A 4,858-nucleotide genomic window follows, 5' to 3' on the forward strand; every position below is an offset into this window, starting at 1 on the left:
CATGGAAGGAGTTACAGAGACAAAGTTTGGAGCTGTGATGAAAGGATGGACCATCTAGAGACTGCCATATCCAGGGATCCATCCCATAATCAGTCTCCAAACGCTGACACCATTGCATACACTAGCAAGATTTTGCTGATAGGACCCTGATATAGCTGTCTCTAGTGAGACTATGCAGGGGCCTAACAAACACATAAGTGGATGCTCACAGTCAGCTATTGGATGGATCACAGTGCCCCCAATGGAGGAACTAGAGAAANTACCCANNGAGCTAAAGGGATCTGCAACCCTATAGGTGAACAACATTATGAACTAACCAGTACCCAGGAGCTCTTGACTCTAGCTGGATATGTATCAAAAGATGGCCTAGTCGGCCATCACTGAAAGAGAGGCCCACTGGACTTGCAAACTTTATATGACCCAGTACAAGGGAACACCAGGGCCAAAAAGTGGGAGTGGGTGTGTAGGGAGTTTGGGGGGAGTGTATGGGGAACTTTTGGGATAGCATCGGAAATGTAAATGAGGAAAATAACTAATAAAAAAATTTTTAAAAAAACAACAATAAATGAGAAAAAAAAACAGAATGACAATATTTCCAGCAACAATGAGAAGATAAAGCATTGAAAACACCATGAAGAGTAAGACTTCAATCCTCTGAGAGGAAAGTCCCCAGAGTGTAAATTCTGACACCACAGTGTGATTGCCTTCATCCATTTTACTCAGCATGTCTTCAGAAGTAACCTGCAGAAACAGAAAAACTACCAACTAGAGGTATAAGGGATGCTACTTTCCCTGTAGAATTTGTCATTCACACAGAAATTTACCTCAAGAGAAATGCATACATGTAAAGAGAAATCTAAGCTAAATATGAGATACTGGAGGCCAAAATGAAAGTTAATGGATCTAGAGTAACTCCCCAAGAAAAGAAGCATCAGGGGTGACTTTTATACTCTGAGAGAAATGTCCTTTTATAAGAGAGCAGTAAGGAGATCAAAACTGTAATATGAAAACTTAAAATTGTGTGTGGTTCCTAAAGAAAATGTCTGAATATGTCATCATGACATTCCATAACAAAAATGCAGATTACATTTGGCAACTAGTGGTGAATTGCACTGAATTTCAATATATATATTATAAGATCTTATGGCAACTGGTGGTGAATTGCACTAAATTTCAATATATATATCATAAGATCTTATTATTTAGACAGGATATATAATGGTTACTTTGAACATAAATAGAATAATATGAATAAATGAAGAATTTAGCTTAAGACACTAAAGAACTTGTTGGGAAAGCCTAAGTTGGGAACCATACAGACACATACATAGGCACGCAATTGAACAATGCAAAAACCTGGTCTACATTTATTGAATAATAGATATTTATCATAAACATTTTATTTAACTAAACTGATTAACAAACTAACGTTGCAAATACACGAAAAAGTGGATTCACCAAGTAACAATTCAACTCATATTCGGACCTGAGATCACAATCTTAGCAGTAGAAAATATTGGTCTCAAATTGCATAAACTAATTATGAAAGGACATTAATAATATATCATCTATCATCAGTGTATTTTCTCATTGTGTCCCTGGTCTACTGGTCATCTGTGTTGTTTTAAAAATATAATTAAATAAACTTGTAAGCAAACCTGACCTGTCATTTGGCTGTCAGTCTTGAGTGAATGTGAAATTATACTTCAGGAAGCAGCAATTATTCACCTCAAAGCACAGATGGAGTGCTTATGCTGATATATTGAACAACACTGAAACCAGAAGAATACTCATTTCCCATTTTCCTTCTCCTTTCAGAAATTTGGAGACTTGGTGTTTGGAGTCTTTTTGGTCTCACTTTCTTTTATCCTAGAGCAAGTGAACAATGAAATCCCAAAGACTATCACCAGGAAAAGAAAATAACATTGATTACACAGTGAAGAGTACGTGGTTTTGAACTACTTTTTCCACGGGTTAAAATGTTTCAGGTCAATCTGGACTTTTTGTTTTGTTTTTGTATTATTTCTTTTATCTTTTAAGATTATAATATATTACAACATTTCTCTCTTTCATTTCCTCCCTCAGGATTCTTCCATATCCTGTTCCCTGTTCTCTTTCAAATCATGGGTTTGAACAAGGCCATAAATCAACTGAGAAAATGCCATATCAACTCACAGAGAGCAAAGAAGCAAGCACATGGCCTACAAGAATCCGCACATCTGCATAAATACTATAGATGCTTTTTTCGTAATTTTATGCAGCTTCTGAATAGTGGGTCTCTGATTCTTATGCCTTCTCTTGGGGCTCTTGAATTTTTTTATTGACTTGTTACATCTAACGATTATATGATGGTTTTTGTTTTACCTTTATATACATATACATATATATATATATTTGTTGTTGTTATATCTTAAAATATAATATATAATATAATATATTATATATAATATATAAGTGAAAAATATAATATAATATATAATATATATATATAAGTGAAAAACACAAAGAATACAAATAAGAGAGGGGTGGGAAGAAACATGGAAGAAAAGAGAAATGGGAAATTATATTCACAATAAATTGTATGAAATAGAATTTATGTGTAATAAAAAGTGAAAAAAGAAAATCATGGCCTCTTATTTCATTACACACATATACAAACACACACACACACACATACATATAAATGTATATATAAACATTATTCCATCTGTATAATCTTACTTTTGTTACTTTTTGTATAACCAATGGAATTGGTTTTCCCTGAAATACTCCATTCCTCCCACTTTCAGGAATCTTTAGTTGGCTGTGATTCTTTGCATAGGGTTGAGAACTCCTGGTTTTTCCCCTCTTCCTCTATAGAATGGAGTAAGGTTTACTGAGTTCAATTTTGTAATCATGATAGAACTATAGAACTACAAAAAAGAATTACTAAAAGAATTAATTCCCTGACAAAATGAAGTCAAACTGTCCTTTTGGACCTCTGCTGCAAAATAGAACCAAGTCTGAAGTAATGCCTTTTGAATTGTCACCTCTCGTATTATAGGTGATTTAGGACACTACTGGATCATCCTCTGTGAATGTAAACATCATATAACTGCTTTCTGACACATAGTATCAGACTATGCATTATCAGTGTAACTTCCTTCAGCCTAGACATGCTGGTTCAGACCATCTGCCACTGAGGTGGAGCCACCTGCTGTGCTGCTTCTCATCATTCTCCTTTGATGTTACACTGCCTGCTACCTGACTGAGACTGAACCAGTTCTCCAAGATCTTCAGGAGTTAGCTGTGAACTGTGAATTTCATGAGTTTCTGCTAAAAGGCTGTTCTGACAACTTCATAAGAAACTTAGTGTGACTGGGAATGGGCCTCCCCTCTCCTTTATAAAGCATGTCCAACGCCATTAAAGTTGAGCCTTGATCAGAATCCTGTCTTGGTTCCATTTCTCTCTGTCTTCCGCCTAGATTCCTTTTCTTTCAGCTCCAAAATGCCTCCCAGGCTCAAACCTGGACATGAGAGCCGCAGGCCGGCCCCAACAAATTTGTGTCCCACGCGGGGCCTGGGAAAGGCAGAGGACACTTTAAGAAACACTGCTGGTTTGGAGCTCCAGGGAAGAAGAAAGGAATTAAAGAAAATTCATAAACCAGTGCGCTGGATTTGCTTAGGTGCAGCAGTGATATCAGGATTTAGGAACGTAACAGGCAGACGGCCGCAGCTTTCAGAAGCTGCTTTTTAGGTGAGAGAGATAAAAGGGTTTAGATTTAATAATCAGGCGGATTGGCCTCAGTTGGAAACTGCATCATGCGGGAGGAAAATGTCCCAGAAGCAGAGAAAAAATTTAGGTGACTCCCTGCTTTGTTCTCTCTGGGCCCTACAGCAGAAGTTCTCTGCCCTCTTTATGTTTTTGTCTAAGGTCTTGTCTAATGTCTGGTGCACCAGTCTGTCCACATGTTCAATTCATGTGTTCGTGTCTAGTTGTTTAAATGACTGAATGTTCTGTGTTTTATGTTGGAAAATAAAAGACGGTTAATATTTTCTCTGCTGATATAACAAAGTCGAGAGTGGCCACATGCTTTAGCCAGATTCAGGCACAGCAGGAGGGCCTCTGCTGGAAAAATTGTTTTTAAAAAAAAGAGAGTCTGCAGCCTCATGGTTTTGGGGCAAAATAGATGATAGATGGCTTTTTCCTAAGAAAATTCTCTGCAATTGTGATTATTGTGTTTAGCTAATGACAAAGTGGTTTTTATTTTATAATTATAGCTAGAAAAATTAATATTCTCTGATTGGTCTAAGTGTAGCTGCTTCATTTGGTTTTTTACTGGTAATGTGCTCTGCGTGTCTTCACAATCAGCTCATAAGTTATTGGTTAGGATTAAATAATTGTTACATTGGTAACAGAAGATTAGCCTTAAATTGGCAACTCAGGAGTCTTTTCTAACACGTGGCATAAGGGGGCCAAAAAACTTGGCCTCCTAAGATACTTCTAGCTGAGTGTATTAGTCAGGGTTCTCTAGAGTCACAGAACTTATGGATAGTCTCTATATAGTAAAAGAATTTATTGATGACTTACAGTCGGCAGCCAATTCCCAACAATGGTTCAGTCGNAGCTGTGAATGGAAGTCCAAGGATCTAGCAGTTACTCAGTCTCACACAGCAAGCAGGCGAAGGAGCATGAACTAGACTCCCTTCTTCCAATGTCCTTATATTGTCTCCAGCAGAAGGTGTAGCCCAGATTAAAGGTGTGTTCTACCACACCTTTAATCCCAGATGAAAGTGTAGCCCAGATTAAAGGTGTGTTCCTTAAACTCGGAGATTTAATCTTCTGGAATCCATAGCCACTATGGCTCAAGATCTCCAT

General features: G+C 37.3%; 1 protein-coding gene and 1 pseudogene across 1 annotated transcript in view; one reads left to right on the forward strand and one right to left on the reverse strand.

The window, feature by feature from the left end:
- The window catches only part of LOC110289914, a 5,015-nt pseudogene extending 4,298 nt beyond the window's left edge, over positions 1-717 (reverse strand).
- Positions 718-2,953: 2,236 nt separating this feature from the next.
- Positions 2,954-4,858, forward strand: part of LOC110306850 (olfactory receptor 4F4-like) — a 12,467-nt gene continuing 10,562 nt past the window's right edge. The window contains exon 1 of the mRNA XM_021178983.1: positions 2,954-3,007. Within this exon, the coding sequence (XP_021034642.1) occupies positions 2,954-3,007 (54 nt within the window). The remainder of the gene's footprint in view (positions 3,008-4,858) is intronic.

Source organism: Mus caroli, chromosome 2 (genome assembly GCF_900094665.2).
Source record: "Mus caroli chromosome 2, CAROLI_EIJ_v1.1, whole genome shotgun sequence".
NCBI classification, from domain to species: Eukaryota; Metazoa; Chordata; class Mammalia; order Rodentia; family Muridae; genus Mus; species Mus caroli.